The sequence below is a fragment of the Cyprinus carpio genome, chromosome A18 (assembly GCF_018340385.1).
Source record: "Cyprinus carpio isolate SPL01 chromosome A18, ASM1834038v1, whole genome shotgun sequence".
In the NCBI taxonomy this organism is placed as follows: domain Eukaryota; kingdom Metazoa; phylum Chordata; class Actinopteri; order Cypriniformes; family Cyprinidae; genus Cyprinus; species Cyprinus carpio.
Genome location: NC_056589.1, coordinates 711,806 through 738,141, shown reverse-complemented (window position 1 = coordinate 738,141; position 26,336 = coordinate 711,806). Strand labels below are relative to the sequence as shown.

General features: G+C 37.4%; 1 protein-coding gene across 1 annotated transcript; it reads left to right on the top strand.

Moving 5' to 3' along the window:
- Positions 1-321: 321 nt before the first annotated feature.
- LOC109073481 (phosphatidylinositol 4-phosphate 3-kinase C2 domain-containing subunit alpha-like) lies at positions 322-26,332 on the top strand. The gene is made up of 31 exons (XM_042774723.1): positions 322-485; positions 936-1,096; positions 6,038-6,158; positions 7,266-7,377; positions 8,946-9,025; positions 9,150-9,213; positions 9,332-9,478; positions 10,479-10,518; positions 10,990-11,200; positions 13,128-13,250; positions 13,374-13,541; positions 13,953-14,061; positions 14,157-14,299; positions 15,952-16,140; positions 16,402-16,495; positions 16,888-16,982; positions 17,235-17,415; positions 20,562-20,666; positions 21,063-21,155; positions 21,523-21,652; positions 22,391-22,527; positions 22,634-22,803; positions 22,877-23,033; positions 23,205-23,314; positions 23,418-23,625; positions 23,735-23,859; positions 23,939-24,056; positions 25,215-25,296; positions 25,483-25,592; positions 25,679-25,804; positions 25,894-26,332. The coding sequence occupies exons 1-31, from the start codon at positions 337-339 to the stop codon at positions 26,074-26,076; spliced, it is 4,041 nt and encodes a 1,346-aa protein (XP_042630657.1). The 5' UTR covers positions 322-336; the 3' UTR covers positions 26,077-26,332.
- The last annotated feature ends 4 nt before the right edge of the window (positions 26,333-26,336 follow it).

Here is a 26,336-nt window from a genome sequence, read left to right as displayed (position 1 = left end):
GCCATTATTGAACTGAATATACCTTTAATTCCATGTTGATGTTCCTTTTTGACCTATTTCCTTCCTGAAGGAAGTCTCTTTTTTTTGCCAATTTCTCTTTGCCAATCCAGACATTCTTCACATTCTCAGTATCCTCTCACCAAACAAAGACGCGTCTCATTCCACAATGAACTGGGATGTTAATGTCATCAATCTATTGTTATATGTCTATTTGTTACCCCCGGTACACATAATACAAAACTGTACATAATTTTAGTTTACAACATATATTTAACAAGTGATTTCCTATGTGTAGAACACCATTAGTGAAAGTGAATGTATAGTATAATAGGCCAAATGTCTGCTCATCAGTATAACCATGGCTTCATGTCTGTCTATTTACAGGTCTATAAAGGAAGTACAAATGCACTCTCGAAGTACTCCATTTTACAGGGAAATGAAGCCCAAAATCTAGAAGTCGTAGCATTCTGTGAAGACATTTCAAAGTGAGTTATGAGTTGTTGTTGTTGTTGTTGTTGTTTTTTTTGGCAAATTTTGTTGAATTGACTGGTAAACGGGATAACTCAGAAAAAAGCAGGTCCCGCTACTACAGCTGTGTTGTTATTCTGATATCAGAAGGTCCCAGGATACCTGAATCAGCACTGTAATGTTGGATACTGTATGCCAGGAAGATGAAGACCAAATACAAAAATGCCTCAAAACCTCATATGTAGACCTCAGACAATACTGCTGACAAGTGAAATGCAGGAAGTATACAGCTGTGTGTAGCCCATGTAACAATGGGAGCTAATACCTTGTTTTATAATAACATCACACACGCAAAGAGAGCATAAATATCAAGATTAACAATGGACTTGAGACTGAACCTTGTGGTACACCATATTTACCTGTGTTAGGTCTTTGTTTACCCAAAGTGTTGTCATATGTCTTTGCAGACTGAGGTTAAAGTTTCCACATGTCGACCTGGCTACCAATCCTGGATATGTTCTCAGCCCTGTGATCACTCAGAGGGATGCAGGAGGGGACAGAGGGAGCAGTGTTAAAGTATCCATTGAGATTTCTGATTCTCAACAGCCTGTAACTTTCACTTGTGATGGTAAGCAGTTCTTTGTGACAGTGAATTTAGTCATTACAAAAAGCTTTTGACAATGAAAATGTTTTATATGAAAATTGTTATGCTAACAGCTAAGGCAGTTAAAGGAACACTTCACCCAAAAATACAAATTCTGCGGAAGAAAGTTAGTCATACAGGTTTGGATTGTCATAAGGGTCGATAAATTATGACATAATTAAAATTTTGGGGTGAACTATCCCTAATAAATAGCTTATAATGTCACATTTTCTGATGAATCTGCCGTGATCTGAATGTAAGCTTCTGCTATAAAGAAAGCCATGAACAAATAAAGAAGCCACGACACAGCACCAGCAGCATTTCTGCTGCGACACAATCTCTTTTTTACGTAACTGTCTTATTCGTGCCATCTGCTCAACAGATTCTTCGACCAGGGGTCTTCTTCTCATTTTTCAGCTTGCATGTCACATTGCCATGGTTTTTTACTGAGGTACTACTTGTCTGTGGTCCAGGCACGGAAAGTCCTTTTCATTGAGTTGTAGTGGCCTTGGCTTCAGTTCCCTGTGAAACCTGCGGCCTATGTTCTGAAGACTACCGGGCCTCTGTTTTTTTTTGTGCTGAGTCTCTGACCACCTCACTCCTGGGCAGGAAATCAAGACTGGCCCTTTTGTGTTTGAAGAATTTTTTCTGTGTTGTTACTGCCTAAGCCCCATAGCTCTTTTTTGTCCTGGATAAATCCAGCATAGACTGTGATCTTAGGAAGGGAAAAGGGGGCACAGTGTTTTATCGGGCCCCTGAGTGTTGCTTCACAGACAGCTAATATATTAATACAATATATATATTAGCTAGCTTTTTCCTCAAGTCCACACCATAGGCGGAGTTTCACTTTTATGCGTGGGACCCATAAAAAGTGTCTAGCAGATGAGATGAAGCCACGACGAGCAATTTTTTTTTATGTTCTACATTTCAGGATTTATGTAAACACATTATTCTATATTAAAAAATAACATTTATAATGTACAACTGCTGTACAAAGAGTAAAAAAAAATGCAGAAAAGCCCCCTCCTCTTTTTCCAAATTGTGTAGCTATCTTTCTCTCTCATTTGCTTTTTTATGGTAAATTTTCAGTCAGAATCATTGTATGTGTGCTAGATCAGATCCAGTTTCTTATTCTTCACTCATAACTGAGGAACTTATTTCTTCTGACTAGCCGAACTCAGAGCCCTGCATTTCAGCCCGGGCCTGACCGGACCCCCAGCTTTTTTTATGCCCCTTGGGACTGGCTGGGCTTCGGGCCAATTTTTCAAGTCATAGTTCTGAAGCAGGCCGGGCCTCAGGCCTGTTTTTGGCTTCTCCTTATTTTTATATTTAGACAGACATCCATCAATTGAGAAAAAAAAAAATTTGCTACGCTGGTGGAAACAACACGAGACTGTCGACCGTGACTGTCAAGGGCGGCTCGACGGTGTTGTTAGTGTCCCGCAGCAGTATGTATGGTGTGTGCTGTCAGCACAGCTGAACAGTTCTGCATTCAAATGCACACAATAGCCTTAAAGGGATACTCAAACCCAAAATGAAAATTTTGTCATTAATTACTTACCCCCATGTCTTTCCAAATCCGTAAAAGCTTTGTTTGTCTTCGGAACACAATTTAAGATATTTTTGATGAAAACTGGGAGGCTTGTGACTGTCCCACTGACTGCCAAGTAAATTACACAGTCAAGGTCCAGAAGAGTATGAAAGTAATCGCACCGTATCATCAATCTGCCATCAGTGGTTCAACCATAGCATTATGAGGCAACGAGAATACTTTTTGTACACGAAGAAAACAAAAATAATGACTTCATTCAACAGTTCGTCTCCTTTGTTTCTCTCCGCATCACCGTAGCGGCATTTTGGAGAACATCTGCTGACACGCAAGCAGCTTACACTCTTCTGTGTCAGCCCGCGCTACACAGATGCGCTGTTTTTCGTTTCAAATCAAAGCGTAAATACACATAGAGCTACCCTGGTGCGGCTCAGATTCGCCAAAATGGCGTTACGCTGCTTGCATTATGTGGATGTTCTCCAAAATGGGCGCTATGGTGATGCGGAGAGACAAATTGTTGAATAAAGTCGTTATTATTGTTTTCTTTGCATACAAAAAGTATTCTTAAAATTACACAAGTCTCTACATAATGTTACGGTTGAACCACTGATGGCTTTCTATAGATATATTTATTAGGGGTGTAACGGTACACGTATTTCATACCGAACTGTTTCGGTATGGGTCTTTCGGTTCGGTACGCCATAAGTGTACCGAACGAATACAGTTTTGTTTTTTTTTTTTTTTTTTTTTTTTACAAATAATATGGCGGCTTTGACAGACTTTGATGTGGCATGACAGATCTCTGCACAAACTCTGCCTTGGAGAGCTGCTTCTGGGACGGTTCAGAAACGTGCTGGTGTAATCCCAACACAAGCACTGACTAGAGCGGCCGCGATCAGCTCCGGTTCCCCTGTCTGAGCCGTGACGCCCCACAGATTTATGAAGAGTGGAGCTCGAGTGAACACGATTATTCCTTCCTCTGTACTACTGGTTTTAACGCGAATAAACATAACTGAACATCCCATGCCTAAACAATTTATTTTAAAAATTTTTTTAAAATTGAATGTTGATCATCTATTTAAAAATAAAAAGTATATTTTGGTTAAATTTGTTAGGGCCTAATTGTAACCTTATAATGTAAAAGGGCTCCCTATAGTTTTAAGCATAAGCTGAGGTAGATTTTTTTATCACTAAGAAAACTATAACTGAACGTATTTAAAGAAAGAGTAACTTGTTCAGTAAACCATAAAAAAAAAAAAAGTTTAGTTTTTCCCCCTGCTGTACCGAAATAATACCGAACCATTCATATTTGTTTACTGTTACACCCCTAATATTTATCATGTCTGTTAGGCATGTATTCGCTGAGTTTCGGTTCATTTTTGTGAAGTTGTTTCTGTTCAAGACAAGCTGAAACAGTAGTATAAGCTGTTTTTGGGGAGAAGGGGGAAAAAAGACGTGCTTGGGCCGGTAATTCTCATAAGCTGTCGGACACGGGCCAGGCTAGGGCCTAAATCTGAGCCCCGTGCAGGGCTCTAAGCCGAACCAACGGGCACCGTGAGTGCAAGCTGCAGACAGTAGTCTGAAAAAGTTTGGATATTTGTCCTTCCGTAGCCTACTTCATCTTTAAGTTTCTCTAAAGTGATCGGCGATGTGATTGCACATTTCACAAGTTCCATTTCAGCTGTCACAAGCTGAGGGTGAATCTTAAGGCTTGCGTACATGCTTAGAAGAGGACTGGTGCCGTTTTTCTTTACAACTGAATACTGTTTCACATGCCACACTCGAGGTAAAGCTTCATGTGAAAATCGCCTGTCCAATTCAGCCAGCAGTGACTCAGTCCAACCATTTTTTTGTAGGCATTTTTTTTATTTAACAAATTTCCATTATTCAGGAAAAATAATGAACTAGAGTCCTCTTTTAGCCTATCGTGACAAGTCAAGAATCATGATGAGATCGCGGCTCGCAAGGATGGGGGCTTAAATATCGTAGAAATTAATTTAGCCCAAAACGTACTTTATCAACTAAAATAACGAGATAATACAAATAAAATGAGAAAATTAATTATCTAATTTTGATATTTTATTCATAACTCAGACAAAATCATGATTGGCTCAGCCCTCCTTAAACTCCGCATATGGTCCACACTGTTCTTGATTGTTTTTCCTCATAAACTGACCCCTGTTTGTTGTGTTTAGATCAAGAGATTTTAGATCCTACCAAATTGTTCGTAACAATATTCCTGTGTTCCATTTACATTGGTCAATAAAGTAATGCTTTTTCTGTTACTTAACTTTCCTAATCCATGCAGTGAAGCACGATACAGCTAAAATGATGGGCATTCCATCTCATTGCATGTCAGTGCTGGCTGTCTGAAACGTCAAAGAAGAAAAAGAGCTTTTTGAGGTTTTCCTTGGTTTGTTTAAGTGGAGGAAAATGCTTAGCTGTGTGATGTTATTAAAGTTAGCAATCCCAGACATTCTTGGCATGAAAGACAAGGCAAATTAAGCTGAGGAGGTGACTAGGGTTTGAATGTGTGGAATACGAAGGCTTTTCCAGTATAAACTCAGATCAAGTGTCTCAGTTTTCTGATCTCTGGATCAGACCTTCTCCCTTATCCTTTTCAAATGTAGGTACATCCATTTGACAAAAGGTTTTTATTGTGCATATATGGTCTGATGTTCTACTCTAGCCTTTCAGCATTTTTCCATGGCTTCCTTATGGCTGTAGAATTCTTGCCATTTAAGACCAACCACACTCTCCTGACATTCCAGCACCATGTGTGTTGCTGTAGTGCCACGAAAAGAGGATGGCAGAGGAGGAATTTTACTGGCATCCCACAACCCTTCAAAGCAACCCCAAATCCACCACAAATTAGGCATGACCATCAGAAAAACACGGCAGACATGAAGAGTCCAGGCCAAGCACAGCTAACTTACTGTAATCCAGCCCTAGGCTTGGAGTTTGTAGAGAGGATCATTCCAAAGAGGGGTGTGGGGCATGTTATTGCTGCAGCCTGGGGTGACCATGAACAATATGTTGGGTGTCATATTTTTGCTCTGACACAGTGAAACTTCTCATGCCAAATCCATTTCTTGTCATGGTTTTCGATCTCAATGAACCAGAAGTAGTCTACAATTAGTTCAGAGGTCCTTTTCCAAATGGCACCCTCATTCCACGCTGTCCTCCAAGTCAACACTGTACTGCATGAACTGTTTGGTAATAGTCCATTGTAAAGCCAACACCAGTGCACGCTTTGCAAAATGGTGCATAATGCTAGCCACATCGTTTTTACATTTTGTGCAAGATCAGGCAGACGGCACCTGTTCTCAATACATGGATATCTTTTTCCTTCATGTTTTCTGTGTTTCTTTCCCCAGTGAGTTCTCCAGTGGATCTGCTTATAATGCAGGCTTTGTGCTGGGTCCACGATGACCTGAACCAGGTGGACATCAGCAGCTACGTTCTCAAGGTCTGCGGACAGGAGGAGGTTTTACAGAAGTGAGTCCTTCAGTTAACATCTCTCTTTCCTTTTTGCTGGCATTCTGTCGTATTACATAAACAAGTCCCCTGCCAACATTCCTTGAAAACGGGGTTATTTTGCTTCCTTGTTTCCTTTTTACCCACACCATTGGAAGAGCAGAACCAACAGTTCTAGGGGAGGGTTTGCCTGCCCTAATAAGGAACAGAGGGAATGGGCAAAAAACAAATAATTCCAAGCTTTAGGAAGAATTGAGTCTGTAATGCAAGGCATCCTCCCTAAGTTACTGTGGGTGTCCCATGTTATTCATGTGCAAAGTTTTAAAAGCTCTTAGTTTCTCATTATGCTAAGGTATAGTTCTTCAGAGTCTGGCTCAATGCTGACTATCTAGCCCACACTAGACATTACCAACCTGATACTGCCTTCCAAAGCACAGTCATCCAGGACTCATCCACAACCAACCAATAATCATATACTACAAACTAAAAAAATAAAAACACAATAATTATTTATATAAATATACAATGCTTTTCATATATATTTCATGTAAAAAAGTTTGGTGTTGGTAATATATATTTTTCATGGTTTTTTAAAAATGTCTATTACAATATGTCTCTTAGCAAGGCTTAATTTATTGATCAAATATACAATAAATACAGTAATATTGTGAAATATTATTACAATTCAGAATAACTGTTTTCTATTTGTATATATTTTAAAATTTAATTTATTCCTGCTTTGGTAAAGCTGAATTTTTGGAAGTCATTACTTCAGAAATCATTCTAATATGCTGATTTGGTAACATTTCTTATTATTATTATTATCAGTGTTGAAAAGTTATGCTGCTTAATATTTTTGTAAAGTTCAAAAGAACAGCATTTATTTAAAATATTTTTTGTAGTGTTATTAATGTCTTTACTGTTTTAATGCATCCTTGCAAAATAAAAGTATGAATTTCTTTCAAACAAGATCTTAATAACCCCAAACTGTAAAATGGTAGTTATTATTAGAGTTATTATTAGTAGTATATAAATTTGAGATACTATTCAGTTATTCATTGATTAATTCAGTTATTGTTACTTTTGGCTCTGGCCCATGTCTGAAGCATCTTTAACATTATCTTCCAGTAAACACAGTCTGGGCAGTCATGAGTACGTGCAGAACTGCAGGAAGTGGGAGACGGAGATCAGACTACAGCTCCTTTTTCTTAGCACAATGAGAAGGGATCTGGCCCGAACGGTAAAACAATTACAAACAATAGAAAAAATAATTAGAAACTAGTTGTTCACTGCACTACTATCTTCACATGTTATAAACAGAAATATTTAATGGATAAATCTTCAGTGGGTATAGAAAAGAATCAGCCCCCTTTAAGATAATCACAATTTGTTGCTTTGCAGATGAAGATGGACACAGTTTGTGTTTTATTCAGCAGTATTTACTCAGTACAACTTATAACATCCAAGTGAAAGAAACAACACTAACATATCAAAAAATAAACCCCTTGTGTCAGTATTTTGTTGAACCACCAAAAGGATCAACCCCTTGTGTCAGTATTTTGTTGAACCACCTTTAGCTTTAATTTCAGCCTTTGGTCTGTTAGGATATGTCTCTACTAACTTTGCACATTTAGACATTGCAATATTTGCCCACTCTTCTTTGCAGAACTGCTTGAGTTCAGTTCAATTTTATGGTGACTGTTTGTGGACTGCAGTCTTCAAGTCATCCCACAGATTTTCAATGGGGTTTAGTCTGGGCTCTGAGTAAGCCATGCAAGGACATTCACCTTTTTTCACTGTGTGCTCAGTTTTGCTGTGTGCTTTGGGTCATCGTCATGTTGGAAGGTAAACCCTCTTCTTATTGACAACTTTCTGGCAGAGGGCAGTAGATTTTCCTCAAGAATTTGATGGTATCTTGTGCCCCAGTCCCTGCGGCAGAGAAACACCCCACATAACAGGACATTACCACCTCCATGCTTTACTGTAGGAATGCTGTTATTTAGATGGTGAGCTGTACAAGGAGTGTCTTTTTTCTTGCAACCCTCCCAAACAAGCCACAATTCAATTTTAGTCTAATTTTGGTAAATCTCAGTTGTGACTGCATGTGGCCTTTCTTGAGGAGTGTCTTTTTTCTTGCAACCCTCCCAAACAAGCCACATTTGTGGAGAATTTGTAATACTGTTGTCACATAAACACAGTGACCACTCTTTGTCATAAATCTGCTTCAGAGTTGCTGTAGGCCTCTTGGTAGTCTCTCTGAGCAGTTTCGTCTTGGCTCTTTCATACAGTTTGGAGTGACGTCCTGATCCAGGGAGGGTCTGTGTTGTACCAAATACCTTCCACTTCTTAATAATAGACTTCACTGAGCTTCTATTCATTGATAAAGCCTTTGAAAAAATGTTGTATCCATCTCCTGACTTGTACCTGTCCATAAATAAATTCCAGAGATTTTTTGACAGTGCCTTGCCACCCATAGTTGATTGTTTGCTTCAGTTGCACTACCAAGGACTGAAATGCTCCAGGAAAGCTCTTTTCATGCTGAGCTAAACAAATGACCACAGCTGTGCCATTGAGAAGGTGATTAGCTATACCTTATTGAATTTACAAAACATAAACTGAATTCATTTTATCCTTCAAAAAAACTTTTTCTGACATGTTGGTGTTATATCTTTCACTTGGCTGTTATAAGTTGCACTGAGTAAATACAGCTGGATAAAACAGAAACTGTCTTCATTTTAGGCTGCAAAGCAACAGAATGTGATTATTTTCTATACCCCCACTGTATGTTTTCTCTTTGTATACTAACAGGCAGAAGATGACATCTCTCCCATTGTCTTGGAGAAATACCTTGGTCTAGTGGAGAGACCGTTTAAAGAGGCAGTCACAAGGTAGGAATGTGCTCCATCTTATCTCCTGCCCCTACCAAAGGCTAGGAAAGCCATGGGTGGCCTTTGAAGTCTCTGATTGTGCTTTTTGATTTCTCATTCCTTTGCATGTTTTTTTCTTCTCTAGAGAGGGTCTTTCTGAATACCTAGAAGGATATCATAAGCAAGTCCATCTCTGCCTTCAGAATGAGGTAACTTATTTCTCAAACACATCAAGCTTATACTTTATGAAAAGAAATAAAGAAGTGCTTAAAATGACTTTAGTGTTTCTCACTTCCAATCTCTCACTGTGTTTCTCTCTCTCATTAGAGCACCCTGTATAAAACAGTGGACAGTGTGGTTCAGTCTGTTAAAAATCTGTGCTGTGCTCTGGATGAAATTGAGACACCAGCCATCACTGATGCAATCAAGAGGTTCAAACGCTCTGTCAACCTTCCTAGAACACGTTCTCCAGAGGTCAGAGAACATTCAGTGTAACTGTAATTAAAACTGTAGCTGATACTTATAAAACAGTCACTATTTTAATGTTATGACAGAACTGGTTGTTGATAAATGGCTGATATTATAGTTCTAAACTAAAATAAATCTGTTACTTTAAAGGTGCTGAATGTAGGATTGAAACAGAGTGGTTGAACTAGGTATTGCAGTCCAAATTCAAAATATTGGAGAGGGTTTTTTCACCCGGCCCCTCCTCCTCAGACTTGACGCACACATAGGTTGCCAGATTGACGACACAAACAGGAACGTGCACACGATGAATGAAATTAAATATGCTGTGTTTTGCCAAAATACATTTGGGTAAACTGGCAGTGGGCGGGTTTCACAAACCAAAACAAACACCGACATTCATGGCCTGAACGCACATTTTCAAAGGAGAATAACTGACTGTAGCATTGTTTTTCAGATAAACAAGTATGTTTCTTAAATATCTGCAAACATATTATGGTATTTTTATGCTTTAGTAGAGTCAAAATCTTACATACAGCACCTTTAAATTGTAAAACTGAGTTAAGGCATCACAACATTATTAGGGGTGCACGATAAATATCGGCCGATAATTAATGCGCATGACATCAGTAAAGCCGTTTCTCGATTAGAGAAACGGCTTTAGCCGAATTTACCGCTGATTAGAGAACCAGTTTTACTGACAAGATGTGCATTAATTATCGGCCGATATTTATCGTGCACCCCTAAACATTATAATACAGTATAAAAATTGGATGTTCATTTTGAGATCCACTAAATATTAACCTTATCTAACCTTATTTAATTAAATTATTAGTATTTTGTTATTTTTCCAATGCATTATACATTAATACACTAATGTTATATATCCAACATTAAAAAAAAGTGAATTAATTAAAAACAGTCTAAACCACAGCAATTTTTAGTCCTTATTTAGAATTTTCTGTTTACATATTCATTCAAAGAGCACTGTTTTTTTTTTTTGGGGCAGGCTGGTGCCACAAGTTCAGCATCTACAGGTTCAGCTAATGGTAAGCTCAGCTCCTAAAGTCATCTCAATGTTCTTCTCTTTTAAATGCTTTAATACTTCATATGCACAGTCATCTCCAAGCAAGCCCTTTTGGTGGTTATTTCCCCCTGAAAAAGTGTAAGCACTGTGGCTTTGTTATGCTATCAAAACTTTGCTCGGATGTTTTATTTTTCATGATCCAGTCCACTTTCATATTCAAAACTAACCATTCTGTATATTATTATTAGTAGTAGTAGTAGTAGTAGTAGTATTAAAGTTTACTCTATTTGAGCATATTATGTCTTCAGTGTAGTGATGCTAGTGGGGCAGAAATTATAAACATCAACATTATATCCGTGAACTTTCTTTTGGGAGCAAAAAAATGTTTTGCAGCCTTATATATTTTTTTTGTACATGATTGTATGGGTCCAAAAATTTGGGATGTGCTGTTTCTTGTTCACCTATGCTTTACTCAGCTTCTTGTGATCCCCAGGTTATGCTAGCTCAGTGGAGGAGAGTTTAGCCGGACTCACAGACGCTGTGTTTGATCTTGCTAAGCTCTACCTGAGGTCTTTCTGTTCAACTACTCCTGGTTGCACGATGGAAGAGGACAGGAGGGACAGCAGAGAGGCCTCGGGCACCACAGAACACCTGCAGTTCACTCTGTTTGCCGTTCATGGCATTCCTGCTACCTGGGTCAGCAGGTAAGCACTGTGGCCCTTTCAGTGCTTGTGAGATGAGTGTTTCTGAAGCTGGTATAAGCTTTAGCTTAATACTTTCTTTATAAAGAAATGGATTTTAAAATAAATCCATTTTCCCTTCCTGTTTTGGCATATCGAGCCCCGCAGTCTAAATAAGCACTAAACACTGTTTAATTCACTTCAGACTGATAATGATTTTGTTTAACAAACTCACAGCCAAGGTAAACTTCTCAACTACTTTCAAAGCACTGCCTTAGTCCATATTCCTTCCACTGTTATTTCCTCCTAGATAATTTGAGTAATTTTGGGTCTGTGTTCTTTTGGAGCAATCAGCCTCAGTAAATTATAACTGCATCATTCAACATTTAACCCAACTTGGAGAGCTTAGAATTGTGTTTTTCCAATCACTACACACAAAAGTAACTGTATTTAACATTCTTTTGAAATGGCCACCTTTGAAAAATGTTGCAAGGAATGAGGGCTGTGTCCTCTGATAATGAATATTTGGAGGGGTTATGATGTTGCTGATGATCTCTTATTACTAATGCTGTGCAGTACAGCTAAATATTTTAATCTTTTTGACATTCCGTATATATTTTGAAACGTATGAATTTGTTCTTAAATGGCCTAAAATTTTGATTTATTTATTTTTGATCCACATGAAACTTAATATATAGTGTGTGTATATTCCGTTCAGAAGTTTGAGGTCAGATTTATAATTTTACAAAAGATTTTTATATATATTTATTTATATATATATGTTTTGTTTGTTCTTATAAAAAAACAATTCAACAAAAAATCAAACAACAAAAATTATAACATTCTACACAAAAAAATCAAACAACACTAAAATTTACAACATATCACAGTTTCCACAAAAATATTAAGCAGCATAACTGTTTCCAACATTGATAATAAGTAATGTTTCTGGAGCACAAAATGGGCATGGATTTAACATTAAGAGAAATTTTACCAACTCCAAACTTCTGAAAATTCAACTTTGACGTCACATGAATAAATTACAACTTAAAATATATTAACATAGAATACAGTTCTTTTAAACTGTTATAATATTTCACAATATTACTGCATCAAGCAGTCCTAAGCAAAAAAAGATTTAACATTAAGAGAAATTTTACCAACTCCAAATTTCTGAATAGCAGGGTGAGCATGTCTATATATGTATAATACATTAAAATAGTTGATACTTTATATCATCAAGAGAGTTTACTCTTATGGAACTTATTTGAATAATAGTTTGTTGAAGTCAGTGGGTTAATCTTTGTTTTAGGCGTTACTGCATAGCTTGCTTTATCTCTAGCTCTCTTTATCTAGCCTCAGCAGCAGCACTTCTCTGCCGTGGCTAAAATAGACTTGTCTGGTGATTTCCATAAAGAACAGTGAGAGCAGGAAGATCTGCTCAGAGAGAGGGGTGTGGGTGTGTGTTTGGAGGCAAAGCAGGGTCAAAGTTCTGCACCACTTGGTTCTGTATTTTGATCCAGTTCTCTAGAGGGCGAAGCTTTTATTTGTTACTAATTTCTCCCTTGAGGATACTTTCTACCACAGTGCTTCATCATGGAGCCTATTTATAGCAGTATGAAAAATTTCCATAGACCACACCAAAAGAGATTCAAAATATGGATACTTGTGCCATCTATAATCCTAAAAACTTTCAACTTTTTATTGGCTGTGTTGAAAAAAAGAAAGCACATACTTTGCCATCATTTGAAACATTTCTAAGAAATATTTGAATGAATATATGCAAACCATTTTTGTGTAAACTGCGCATAAAACTAAATGAAAATAGTGTTTAATAGTGTGGTCGTCTTGATTAATTTATATCATATTCAGTCAAAATATAAGTACAGTACAGGCCGATATTTTCTTCCCTTTCTGTGCTGTAGAGTAATTTGTCCTTCCTGTATTTCAGTTTTGAAAAATACTACCTGATGTGTGCCCTGACCCACAACAACAGGAATCTCTTCAAGCCTGTCCAGTCCAAAAAAGTGGGAACATACAAGAGTTTTTTCTACCACATTAAATGGGACGAATTGTAAGTGTTAATGCCCCTTAAACATGCTGGCACGCCACTTCCTGCAGTTTTTAGTATTAGAGGGAAATCAGTGAGATTGCTGCCAGTTTCTGCTGTTGGTGACAACTTCCTCTGTTTCTTTAGGATCAATTTCCCTATTGCAGTGGCGCTGTTGCCACTGGAGGCCATGTTGAGTCTTTCTCTCTATGGGGTTCTCAACCAGAATGCGAACAACTCGCCAGATTCCAACAAGCAACGGAAGGGTCCAGAGCTTTTGGGAAAAGTCTCCATGCCTCTGTTTGATTTCAGAAGGCAAGTCATAAAATAATGTTTTTTTCCCAGTAAGTAATAAATCAATTATTCAGTGTTCATAATGCCTAAATGGATCCATAAACATCTTCAGTGTTGATGACTGAAAAGTATGTAATCACTTCATTACCTCTTTATGTAATATCTTGAAGGACAAAGAAAACACATTATGTAACAATGGCTATGATAAAATGACAGATTTATTGTGGGAGGTTTCATAAAATTATGACTCTCCAATTTATAATTACAAGTTAAACAAAAAATTAAACAGTCAGAATCTTGTAATTATGACAATTCCTATATGACAGCACAACATTACCACTGTATATTGGGACGTCTGTGATAGTTTAATACATTTGAGACTGCAGTATAATAAGTAATATAAACATAACTTCATGCATTTTGTGTTTTTAGGGTGTTGTCAAGAGGTAGCAAGCTGCTAAGTTTGTGGACGTCTCCTCAAGTCCTTCAGCCTGGAGCTGCAGGCAAGGGGAAGAATCCTTCAGAACGGATCATACTGCAGGTTCTTTTATTTGCAGGTTCTTTTTTCCATCTAGTGTCAGTTGCTCTTCACTGACATTGATTCACACTTAAATATCATTGTCTGACCATGCACAGGTTGACTTCCCCAGTCCAGCGGTGGACGTGCTCTATGTTGGTCCTCAGGAGAACGGCTGCCCAGACCCTCAGTCTCTAGAGCCACTTGATCTGGGAGATCGAAGTGAGATCGAAAAGCTGTGTGCACGAGCATCTGCTTTTGGGTAAGTTTGCATCATTAAAAAGACCTTGTGGCAAAATGTGGATTTGCATTTCATGAAGAAAATACCAGTTCTTGCTAAATAATAGTGGTACGATTTTAGGTAGGATTAGTTTGTAGGCTTTGATTCGGGCTTTTTGGTAAATCCCTAATCAGAATATTTGATACAGTTACAGTGCCATGTGCTTCCTGTCTTGTTCATTTCACAATAAGCCTAAGTAGCATATGAGCTGAACATGATTTCTGATATGGAGGATAAAAGAGCCTTTGAGAGCATTATGTAATTGAATCAGTTCCGCCTAGTTACTCCAATTATATGGATCCCCGTCAGCTTGCTTATCCTATTTAAGGGTTTTAATTGAATTGAGAATGAAGTGATTTTGAGCTTCTAAGTGTATAAAAACATCTATTAAATAGACATGGACATCATTAAGCCAATTCACAACACTCTAAACACTAAAAATACAGTGAACATACACTGATGCTGCACTTTTTCAGGTTCAAAAGAGGATGATTCATTTAAAATAGAAAGTTTATTAACAATGTAAAAGTCTGAGCCTAGAAAAAGGGATTCACTTCTTTTTGTCCAAACAGGCATTATTTGATTCTCATCTGTCTTCTTCTGTATGTACAGGACAGTTTGTGAGTCGCAATGTTTATTTACGGTTTCATATGAATAACTTTTTAGAGGTTTTCTTGTAAAGATAGCAAAAGCGAACTTGATTCTCTGCAATAACAACAGACTTGAACTGCTTGTGACTTCAGAATAAATCTCTATTGATAAGGAGACATTGCAGCTGAAAAGCAGACAGTTGTCAGGCCTTGTTTAGTATGCTCTGCTGAAAATGCACCGCTCCGATGTAAAACAGAAAGCTCAGTCAGCTTTAAAACAGCCACACAACACTCAGCCTCAGCCGGCGGGCAGCTCTCCGTGCTCATTTTGTGAGCATGTCTCTCTGAATGTCCACCAAGTGCCAACAGCTGCCGGGCTCCCAGCTTCACTGGCCATTTGCAGACACATTTAAGAAGTGTGATTCTTTCCTGTGCCTCTTATCTCTGGATCAGGACTAAATCTTACTTTATGGTTCTTGGATTAACGAGTTAGAGTGTCTGCTTCGTGGGTTAGTTTTAAGTCCACAGGAAGTACCATCATTTCTAGAATAGAATTTCTGAAACGTACTGCAACTTTTATTCCAAAGTGACTTATGTAATGAATTTTACATCAAGCATGCAAAACATGCGCAAAGCACACACATTTGGTATCGTGCCCATTGACAGAGGTACTTGAGCCCAAGTTTATTTGTGCAGCTGATTTTCCACATACCGTCTTTCACTTTAAACAAATTCGTTTAGGCTTTGCGTTTATAATTAATGTTTAGACTATAATTTGTTTTATACTAACATTTTTCTGTACTCTTTTCCGGTTCTATTCTGGAATGAGGGGCAGTGAAATTTACATTTTTACATTATACATAGTGTTTATAATGTTTGTAAAAGTGTTGCTTTATTTATGAGTATTTTACATTATTTCAGTTTTTTTTTTTCCTCATCAGTGCAGTTTTGACCCCTTGAAACTTTATAGTTGCGTACAACTTATTTTCTGGAAAATACGATACTTTGTCTACTTTGACATTGCCCAGCGTTCTTTTCCACCAGGCTGTCACGAGCAGACAGGCAGCTGCTCTGGGACCAGCGGTACTATTGTCGGGACTATGAATACAGCCTGCCCAAAATCTTGGCCAGTGCACCCAGCTGGGACTGGGGCAGTATGGGTGAGATCCACTCACTTCTGCACCACTGGCCCCCTCTGTCGCCTGTTTCAGCCCTGGAGCTCCTTGATTCAAAGTATGTATCTGTCCCGCTTCCTCTCTGTTTTATAGCCCACTTTCGCCATTCTTTCTTTATTGCACAAGCTAATTTTTACCATATGACCTTTTTAATGTGTCACTTTGGTCATATGATTTTTCTTCGTAATATCTTGCTTTCAAACTTTAAGCATTTTTGACTACTTTATTGGTCTCATGACTTGCTTTATTACTGTTCTGTGATGGAGAGGGAGCTGAGCATGTGGTGAATGTTGTGCTTGGTTGTGTGTGTAATATTCAGGTTTGCTGACACAGAGGTGAGGAAAGTGGCCGTGAGCTGGATCGAAAGCAGCAGTGATGATGAGCTGGCTGACTATCTCCCTCAGCTGGTGCAGGTGCACACACACACACACACACACACACACAACCAAACACGTTTATGCATGTATCTTTTCTTCTATAAACAGCTTGTCATAGTGCTTTCTGTTGCTTTTTATTGGTTATAAACTTGGAAAAAGAAGCAGACTTTGTATACTTTTAAATAATCCTTTAAAGAATGTTTTTGGATGCTTGATTGCATGTTATTTACAGTTAAATTAAATGTATTCGAGTTAAAAATTTTAATTAAATGCATTTATTTTAATTAACTTTTCTGACCCACATAAGTATGACTTAAGTAAATTTTCATATGTATGTTACATAATGTATGTTCATATGTATGTTGTCTTTGAAGTATGCTTCAAGTATACTGTATGATGTACTGACAAACATTTATGGTGAATTGCAGGCAGTGAAGTTCGAGTGTCACCTCAACAATGCCTTGGTGATATTTCTGCTGTCTCGAGCTCTGGGAAATGTCAATATCGCACATTATCTTTACTGGTAATGTTGTTTATTAAAAGGATCATATACATTTTAAGAGTGGTCAGTTCATTACAATATTTAATCACTATTAATCTCATAAATTTTGTTATTTTGGTGGAGAAAGTTTCTGAAACACTTGAAATTTCTGTCATTATTTATTTATCTGTTTAAGAATATGGACATTTGTTGAAATTTAGATTGATAGCATACTGTGAAATGTAAGTGAACTTCAAATTTAGACACAGTCTGCTGGGGTCTGTTTGGATTTAGGCTGCTGAGGGATACCGTGCAGGACCCAGCGTTCGGTCAGCGTTATGACCGCATCCTTGGTGCACTGCTGTGCCTGTGTGGGACTGGCCTGAGGGCTGAGCTTGAGAAGCAGACCAGGCTTGTGCAGCTGCTGGGCGCTCTGGCCGAAAAAGTGCGGCAGGCGAGCAGCTCCACCCGACAGGTAAGCCATGGCTGGCATTAATTAAAGAAGATGTCTTATGATTTTTAACCTGTGTAAAATGCATCCCAAAAACTGTGTAACATTCCTTTATAGTTATATTATTTTATTTATAAGTTTTACACATGCATTGTTTGTAGATGTTGCTACACTACTGGCTACACTACACTACTAAAAAAAAGTTTGGGCTTGGTAAGATTTTTAATATTATTGAAAGAAGTCTCTTATACTCACCTAGGCTGCATTTATTTTATCAAAAATACAGTGAAAACAGTAATATTGTAAAACATTACAATATTATGTTATATTATATAATATTATATTATAGTATATTATATTTAAAAATGACATTTCTATGACAAAACTGAAATTTCAGTCCCACATTATCCTTCAGAAATCATTCTACTGTGCTAAATTCTAATATGATGACTTGGCACTCAAGAAACCTTACTTAATATTACTGTTGAAAACAGTTGTGCTGCTTAATATTTTTGAGGAAATGGTGCTATATGTTTTCACAATTCCTTGATGAATAGGAAGTTCAAGTTTGTTTGTTTTTGTCACTTTTGATCAATTTAATGCATCCTTGCTGAATAAAAGTATTAATTTCTTGAGGAAAAAAAAAAAAAGATAGTGTAGATCTGTGCCAGCAGCAGAATCTTGTGCTTCTTTATTTTAGTTGGTTTTATTTTCTTAAATCCAGTAAGGTCTACGAGTTCAAACCAAAGGCTTCTGGGAAACAAGTGCAGGATTTTCTAAATTGTTCAACAACAAGTTCCAAAATCTAATTTAATAATACTTTTCAAAACATGATCTGAATAAACATCAAATAAAGGAAAGGTTACATAAGTATACAAGGAATCTCTTGTTTTTTTCTGTTTCTTTTGGGTTTGAACAAGAGCTGGGTTTGACTTTCAGTCCTAGCAAAACACTTAAAAGTATTTTTCTTACAAGTACAATGACCTGTGACAGATTATTGGATCAATGGGTGACTGTATTTGGATGAACCCTTGATCCCTCCAGCTCATCCAGTCAGTATTGATATATTTTGTATTGTACTGATACGCAATATGGCAAAAATATATGGAAACCAAAACACCATGCCCATAAGTGCATGTTGAGCATTTATTTAAAAAAAATTCCACTTCGATTAAGGCACAAGAGCATCAGTGAGGTCAGATATTGATATGTCTGGCTCACATTAGGTGTTCAAATTCATTCCAAATGTGTTCAGTGGGGTTCAGATTTGGGTTTTGTACAGGCCAGTCAAGTGCTAATCAATGGCTAAATCATTTTTATGGATCTCACTGTCATGCTGGAATGGAAAAGGGTCCTTCCCAAAGCATTGCCACAAAGTTGGACACGCACAATTCTCAAGAGTGTCATTGTGTTCTGTAGCATTAAGATCTGTATTCAGTGGAATTAAAGGGCCTGGCCAAACATGCTGTCAGAAGGGGGTGTCCACATACTTTTTGGTCATATAGTGCCTCATCTTATATCTCCCATGTGAACAAGTGGTTTACTTACAGATGGAAAGCTTTTTGTAATGCTCTTTATTACTTTACTTGTAAACACATTTTATCATGTTATGGCTTTGTCTGTCTTGGCTTAATAGAGTGTTGCAGGAATGAGTCCTAAAACCCAGAAACATATTAACATTTATGTCCTTCCAATTCCGTCATTCTGAAGTCATTGGGTTTTTTGAATGGGCTATTGTTTAATGGGCCGTGGTTAACACAAGTAATTTTACTTCAGGCTTTTATGTGTCTGTTGCTAACAAGTGGCTAAATGGGACTACAGAGGTTGTCGGGGACATTGAACAGCTCAGCTATTTTAGTATCAGTGATATACTGTTTTAGTTTTTGTTAATAATTAGATTTTCTTTTTCTTTTTTTTCTTTTTTTACATTGTTTTCAATTTAATTTTAGTCATTTTGTTGTATGTTTTTGTCATTTGTATGTTTGTTGCCTTTGCAACTAGCTGAAAATAAGTTTTTGGTAACACTTTACAATAAGATTCCGTGAACATGGGAAGTAGGGATGGAACGATTCACTCAACTCACGATTCGATTCGTTTCACGATTTTTTTTTTTTTTTTTTAAACAAAATTATATTTAAGACAAATTATGAATCAGATGTGTCCTTTTATTATTGCTTGGACAAAATGCTGTACATTTCTTTGTGAAATTGAAATATAACTATAATAATATACTAATATAGCACTTGCATATTATTGCGCTTTTGTTGATTTTGATTGCTTCTATTGTCTTCATTTGTAAGCCGCTTTGGATAAAAGCATCTGCTAAATGACAAAATTTAAATAGAATGTATATGTAAATAACAAAACTAAATTGACATTTTAAAACAAGCCCCAAATCAAATACATAAGTAACACAAATAAAATAAATCTCTTCGTAAAAAAAAAAAAAAAAAAGACACAAGCTTTGTCTGTGCTCTTTCCATTTAAAACTAGAGGCAATTATTCATGATCCAAACAAAGAAGCTGCATACATGCAACATGAGCAGTTTTTAATTTAAATTAGATTGTATAATTTTGAAGAAAAAACAGAATGGTTTGACTTCAGTTTTGTGAAACTATACATAAAAATATCTGCATGAAACATCAGACGAGCTGAATGAGACACAGATTCACTCTCTGCCAGCAGGTGGCGCTTAAAGTGTTTGGTTTCTGCTGTAAATGAAGCAGCGCTGCCCTTATGAACTTTAATATGCAGAGGCATCTAAACTTTTCTAAAGACAGTGAGTTCCCCTCAGACATGCATTCATATAAACTCCTACACCTAAATGAATCGCGATTTGTTTAGCATCTCAACCGATTTGAATCGTCACATATCTGAGTAGATTTTCAGCTGGCTCGCGGTTAAACGTTACATCCCTAAAAGTGTTACCAAGTTTTTTATGTTTTATTTTTTTTTTTTCAATTAATGTTTATTTTATGTAGTCTGCTTTTACAGCTTCTAAGTGTTTATACTAGCGCTCTTGAGAACTATTCTAACCCAAACTTCTCCACTTGAAAGTTTTTGGAAGCTTAGGAATTTTGGGTGGAAGTAATGATGTTGTAGTTCGTATCAGTCAAATCCGGTCTTAATGCTACTTCATATTCCAGTCTGAATATTTGTTCTCTTTTAGGTGGTGCTGCTCGAGGGTCTTGAGAGGGTACAGTCTTTTTTCCAAAAGAACAGCTGTCGACTCCCTATTAGCCCCAGTCTGGTGGCAAAAGAACTCAATATCAAGGTGAGTGCTTAAATTCATGACAACTAACTTGACCCTATCAAACCTACATTCTCAATCTGATTAATGCATTTGATCAGCATTTCTATAGAAGCTTCAAAAACTATATTTCCAATGAATGGATCTCTTCAGTTCTCATCTCGTGCCAGGTTTTGTTCCGTTTTGCTGGGAAGCATTCACATGTGATTCACTTCCTTATCATTGCTCACTCCCCCTCTCTTCCTGTTTCAGATGTAGAGTTTTGCACACACAGCAAAGTCGTGTCAATGAACTCCATCTCTTCTTCTCCCCATTTCAAAGACCCTCTTTGTTGCCATGTTGAAGAAGAGAATCTAACGAAAACCCTGAGGCTGATGTTGTGATGCTTTTGTAACATGGTGCTGCTTTTGTTGAAACTAGGCCTGCTCTTTCTTCAATTCCAACGCTGTACCTCTGAAGATTGCACTGGTTAATGCAGACCCGCTGGGAGACGAGATTAACGTCATGTTTAAGGTGTGTGTTCAGTATAGTGAAGGGACCTCCATAGTTAGAATGTATACCTATATAGAGGTTTGTTATTGTTTTACATTACTTTAGTTTGACAGGGCAGTCAGTTTCTTTTTGTAAAAATTGCAACAGACAAAAACTCAAATTAACTCAAAATACAATAAAATGACCACTAATGATTGATGGACATTAGTTTGCACTTAAAAAATGTGCCACAGACAAAGTACCAAAATCTAAGTCTGGTCTCACACAAAAACACGCCCTATAGTTCTAAAAACAATATAAAAAAAAAAACTCTTACACACACATACTATATACACTCTTTTTTGATGAATTACCTAATAATATATCATCCTTAATAACTGAAACTCAGGTTGGAGAGGATCTGAGGCAGGACATGTTGGCGCTGCAGATGATTCGGATTATGGATCGGATCTGGCTGCAGGAGGGACTGGACTTGCGCATTGTCAACTTCAAATGCATCTCTACTGGAAAAGATAAAGGTATGTTCTGCTCTACATTTAAAACCTATTTAACTAGAATTAAAGTTAAAATATGTATATATTTGAAATGCTATTATGATTTACATTGCTGTTCAAAAGTTTGGAGTCTGTAAGATGTTTTGTTTTTGATAGGGATCTATTATGGTCACCAGAGCTGCATTTATTTGATAAGAAATACAGTTAAACAGTATATATATTGTGAAAATATTGTTTTCACAATATGTTTTTTTTTTCTGTTTTAATATACTTTAAAATGTAATTTATACCTGTGATAGAAAAGCTGAATTTTCAGCATCATTACTCCAGTCTTCAGTATCACATGATCTTTCAGAAATCGTTCTAATTATCTCTTTCTTATTATAATCAATGTTGAAGCAATTGTGTTGCTTAATAATTTTAGTGGATTCTTTGATAAATAGAGTTCAAAAGAGCAGAAATCTTTTCTTACCTTGTAACTGTTGTAACTGTCACTTTTAATGCATCCTTGTTGATTTATTAATTTCTTAAAATAATAATAATAATAAAACCTTTTGACCCCAAACTTTTGAATGGTAGTGAATGAAAATCCTATTCATTGTAGGTACAACAAAAATGGCCTACAGGTCAAAGAAAATGTTTCAAATTTAAATTAAAAATAAAATTGACTTTTTTATATGGCTTTATTAAAAATGACTTTGTGACACTGTGTATGTACAGTAATGTCTGTTTCTATTCTAACATTTGTGTTTGGTTACACAGGCATGGTGGAGTTGGTTCCGTCTTCTGAAACGCTGAGGAAGATTCAGGTGGAGTACGGAGTGACGGGCTCCTTCAAGGACAAACCTCTCGCCGAGTGGCTTCGCAAGTATAACCCTGCTGAGGATGAGTATGAGAAGGTACATTTAAAACTAAACTGCATGATTATGCATAGCAGCTTTAGTCAAGGTCAAGTTCTTGTGGTTGATTGAGTTTTTGAACTTAATCGAAACCGTCTCTTATCAGGCCTCAGAGAATTTCATCTACACCTGCGCAGGATGCTGCGTGGCCACTTACGTCCTAGGCATCTGTGACCGCCACAACGATAACATCATGCTGCGCTCCACCGGCCACATGTTCCACATAGACTTTGGGAAGTTCCTGGGTCACGCACAAATGATTGGGAGTTTTAAAAGGTGAATGATGATGAGTTACGTCAGTGCCCAGTTTTGTTTGATTTTATTAATCACGTTTTGATCTCTTTTGCAGGGACCGAGCACCATTTGTCTTAACCTCTGATATGGCTTACGTCATTAATGGAGGCGAGAGACCCACTAGCCGCTTCCAGCTTTTTGTTGACCTTTGCTCTCAAGCCTACAACCTGATACGCAAACACTCCAACCTCTTCCTCAACCTACTGTCTCTGGTATTATACAGCACCACACTGCAAACAAAACAGCCATTTGTGTGTCATCTGTCTCAATGGTCAATTGCACAATCCTAGGGACAGGAAGCTGTTTGCATAATTTTCTTCATTCAGGACTTTTGTTGCTTTACTTGTTTATTGATCAGTTTTATATTTGTGTGTTTAACACAGATGACGCAGTCCGGTTTGCCTGAGCTGACTGGAGTCCAAGATCTTAAATATGTGCATGATGCTCTTCAACCTCAGACTACAGATGCAGAGGCTACCATTTTCTTCACAAGGTAAATGTTGGATTTTTTTTACTTGTGTATTTATTTGTTTATTGAGCTCTCTAAATAAACTTTTTACATACCTGTCTCTTTTCTTCTATCTTTTTTCCTATAGGTTGATTGAATCTAGTCTTGGCAGTGTGGCCACAAAGTTTAATTTCTTCATCCATAACCTGGCCCAGTTGCGTTTCTCTGGTCTTCCTTCAAATGATGAACCAATCCTCTCCTTCGCTCCCCGGACATACACAATAAAGCAGGATGGCAGGATCCGAGATGCCTCCATATTTTCATATCAGAAGAGATACAATCCAGACAAGCACTATGTGAGACTAATATTTAAGAGGAGTTTATAAAGTAGTTTATGTAATTTTTTTGTAAATCGAATTTTCCAATCATTTTTCTATTTTCACCTGGTTTTCACATATCTTTCAGACGTATGTTATACGGATCCTTAGGGAAGGTCAAAGTGAGCCGCAATTTGTCTTCCGCACCTTTGATGAGTTCCAGGAACTGCACAACAAGTTGACCATACTTTTTCCTCTGTGGAAGCTGCCGGGGTATATGAATTCACCTCTTGTTACATGGTTTGTCAAATTCTACACTTCTATGTTCCTAAGAGTCTTTTTCTGTTTATAGGTTTCCCAGTAAAATGGTACTGGGACGTACACATATCAAGGATGTGGCATCCAAAAGGAAGGTGGAATTGAGCAGCTATGTGCACAATCTGATGAGGGGTTCAACAGAAGTCACTCAGGTGACTGGAATGGAAATTTAACATAAACATTTGTTGCTTTAAAATGTTATTGTAAAATATCATTTTTTTTTTGTTAAAGGGATACTCCACCCCAAAATGAAAATTTTGTCATTAATCACTAACTCCCATGTCGTTCCAAACCCGTAAAAGCTCAGTTCATCTTGGGAACACAATTTAAGATATTTTGGATGAAAACCGGGAGGCCTGTGACTGTCCCATAGACTGCCAAGTAAATAACAGTGTAAAAGGTCCATAAAAGGTATGAAAGTCATCGTCAGAATACTCCATCTGCCATCAGACGTGCAATCTGGGTTATATGAAGCGACAGGAAAAATTTTTGTAAGCGAAGAAAAAAAAAATAACGACTTTATTCAACAATTCCTTTGTCAGCACTCTCCTCTGTGTTTCTCCATATCACTGTATGCTGCGTATGCTCTTTTGTGTCATCTGCAGCACAAGCATGCACTGTTTTCTTTCAAATAAAAGCTAAATACACATAGAGACAGCGCATCCTTGTGGCGCAGAAGAGCATACAGCGATATGGAGAGACACAGAGGAGACTGTTGACAAAGGAATTGTTGAATAAAGTCGTTATTTTTGTGTTATTCGCTTACCAAAAGTGTTTCTGTCGGCTTCATATAACCCAGATTGCACGTCTGATGGCAGATTAAGTATTCTGACAACGACTTTCCTACCTTTTACGGACCTTGACACTGTTATTTACTTGGCAGTCTGTGGAACAGTCACAGGCCTCCCGTTTTCATCCAAAATATCTTAAATTGTGTTCCGAAGACGAACAGAGCTTTTATGGGTTTGGAACAACTTGGGGGTGATTAATGACAAAATTTTCATTTTGGGGTGGAGTATCCCTTTAATCTCCAGCAGTGATGAGGAGTCAACCAATTAAATCACTCAAATGAATATGCACTGATTTTTAGTAACATTGTCTGAATGTTTCAAATGTTTTTTGAGTCTGTTATGTATAACAAGGCTGGATTTATTTAATCATAAACGACTGGTCAATTTTGAGCAATTTTATGCATCCTTGCTTAATATAAGTAATAACTTTGTTCTGAAAAGTCTTACTGAGGTCAAACTTTAGAACAGTTGTGTAAATAAGTGTTACTTGAGTTGAATTTGTTGTTTTTCTATTTTTAATGTGATCTTATCTACACCTTCTTCCACCCTATTGCGAGAGATGACAAGACCGAGGGGGTTGAAGGACTCTCAAAAACCCTAGGTATGTGCGTCATATTTCAAATTTGTACATTTTTCATTTTAATTATTAAAATAATTAATTTCACATGCTAAAGTTCTTTTTTTTAAGAGAATCTCATGTCATCTGCTTAGAGTTTTGTGTATTTCAGAACTTTTAACGCACCACATTATCATGATTGTTTTCATATATCCGATGTCCATTTGGCAGAGATTCCTCCAGTGAGTCCCACCACAGGCCGCGTGGAGGGTGAGGTGAAGCTGTCAGTGTCCTACAGAAACAGCACGCTCTTCATCATGGTCATGCACATTAAAGACCTGGTAAGGAATAACAGTATACAAAACATCAAAAAACATCATCTTCTCATCACAAAAAAACATCATCCGTTTTGTTCTCCCAAACACAGATGTCAAATGACGGAGCAGATCCAAACCCTTATGTGAAAACATACCTTCTCCCAGACCCCCACAAAACCTCCAAACGCAAAACAAAAATCGCGAGGAAAACTAGGAACCCAACATTTAATGAAATGGTAACCAAAACCTACCTGTTTAACCATGCATGATTAGTTCTGCTTTATTCAAAAGCTAATAAACAACTTCCTTCTTTCTTGGTGTGTAGCTGGTGTACAGCGGCTACAGTAAGGAAACCCTGAAGCAAAGGGAGCTTCAACTGAGCGTGCTCAGTGCAGAGTCTCTGCGAGAGAACTGCTGTTTGGGTGGCATCACCCTCAGCCTAAAAGACTTTGACCTGAGCAGAGAGACTGTCAAGTGGTACAAGCTCACCACAGTGCCCTACTTTTAGATCCAACCATTCCTGCCCACGAGTCTTCCATAAACGGTGATGTGACTGCAGCAAGTGCCCTTACAGGACCACTTCAAATTCCCCCAGCATCCCTCTCTCTCTCTCTCTCTCTCTATGACACTAATCAAGGTTGAGTCCTTGTTGAAAGAATCAATCCACCTAACTTTATGTGTGAAATCAACACTCGTGTACTGTACATTTGGAACTTGGACCAAACGGCTCACTTAAATAAAAGTTTATATTATATAAGAATATATATA

What these genes read in the sequence shown, in the direction of transcription:
- LOC109073481 (XM_042774723.1), top strand. Translation starts at nt 337, where the DNA reads ATGTCTGCTCATCAGTATAACCATGGCTTCATGTCTGTCTATTTACAG. An exon ending in TTCTGTGAAGACATTTCAAA is followed by an intron (nt 486 to 935) that starts GTGAGTTATGAG and finishes ATGTCTTTGCAG; the next exon opens with ACTGAGGTTAAAGTTTCCAC. An exon ending in ACAATCCAGACAAGCACTAT is followed by an intron (nt 23,626 to 23,734) that starts GTGAGACTAATA and finishes CATATCTTTCAG; the next exon opens with ACGTATGTTATACGGATCCT.